Consider the following 1,352-nt stretch of genomic DNA (forward strand, 5'->3'; position numbering starts at 1 on the left):
ATTGGATAACGAAGCACTGACGCTACCTTAACAGTGTAAAGTGAAAGGGACCAACCGAGTTATGATCATATTTATGTGAATAGCGACAGGTTTATGTTATTATTTCTTTAAACTCATATTCCTGCATCTTTATATTGAATTTGTCTGCAAGTTCTGTAAAAAAAAACAAAAAAACAAAAAAACAAAACAAAAAAAAACCCAAACAGCAAATTATTTAGGGGGGCTCTAAGAATATTTCAGCGAGGCTTCAGCACCCCTAAAATAGGCCCAACGATGCCACTGTCTCTAACATAATCTCTTGCCACCCCTAGTTTTGCATATGGCAGTGTTGTTTATTAAAACAAGATAGCATTAACACTTTGAGCCAAACTGCAGTTAACACAAAATATAAATTCTAAAAATGAATACATATTGCAGTTGGTCCAAGCCCTCAGTCATGAGAACTGCTGTCATTGTTCGGATGTTGTCAGTCCATCCAGGGACGTTAGTAGCGGTGATCAGCCCTTGAATAGCAGTCATCAATATAACAAATGTGTTGGTTAAATGAATGTATGGAATAACAACAACAAGGAAAGTACATTTTAATTATTTATTTTAATTAATTTCCCCCAGGGATCAATAAAGTATTCTGATTCTGATTAATTCATTATTGAAGTTTACACAACATCAACAATGTTCAATCTGTGCAGGCACTGTTGGATGCTGGAGGCCCTTCAGAGGTTCCCAGCTCCTCTCTGTATAAGGGCAAGTCACTGATGGTCTTGGTCACTCGGGCCTGTGAATCCAGTTCCTGAAGAACACCATCGTGATTGTCTGGAGGAATATTTCGCAAAGTTTCTCTCTGTCATAGTAAAGGATCGCAGCCAGTCCGTCAGCCTGGTCGTAAATGAGATGCAACTGAAAGGATCTCAGGTGCAGGACACACAGCTCTGCCTGAGCGGCTCGTTCACCGTCTCCATCCACTGCAAGACCATAGTTTTGGATCTGCTGCTGAATCTCATTTGCAATGGACTGGGCATGAAATGATTTTATCTCTGCAAGTGCAAGGAAACGCTCCTTCACTGCCCCCTCTGACACGTACCTGACACAAACAGCTAACTGCTCTGCCTTTTCATCCCTTGCCTCATCTGCCATGATGGCATAGACTTTAGACTTTGTCATTTCAGATACAATGGCACTAGTAACTTCCTGGGCACAACAGTCAATCAGGTCATTCTGGGATGTTGGCGAGATATACTGTGCATTTGATGGGGGATTATGATTTTGAAGAAAAGCATCAAACTCCTTCAAAAGCTCCATGCACGCAAGAAAATTCCCTCTGTTTGGGCTGTCTTCACCTTCATCATGGCCAC

At 41.3% G+C, this 1,352-nt stretch overlaps 1 protein-coding gene across 1 annotated transcript in view; it reads right to left on the reverse strand.

The window, feature by feature from the left end:
- The window catches only part of LOC121814903 (zinc finger MYM-type protein 1-like), a 4,204-nt gene extending 2,858 nt beyond the window's left edge, over positions 1-1,346 (reverse strand). The window contains exon 1 of the mRNA XM_042223101.1: positions 972-1,346. Within this exon, the coding sequence (XP_042079035.1) occupies positions 972-1,299 (328 nt within the window). The 5' untranslated portion in view covers positions 1,300-1,346. The remainder of the gene's footprint in view (positions 1-971) is intronic.
- Positions 1,347-1,352: the final 6 nt, after the last annotated feature.

This window comes from Haplochromis burtoni, unplaced genomic scaffold (assembly GCF_018398535.1).
Source record: "Haplochromis burtoni strain Fernald_Lab_line unplaced genomic scaffold, NCSU_Asbu1 Contig_102, whole genome shotgun sequence".
NCBI classification, from domain to species: domain Eukaryota; kingdom Metazoa; phylum Chordata; class Actinopteri; order Cichliformes; family Cichlidae; genus Haplochromis; species Haplochromis burtoni.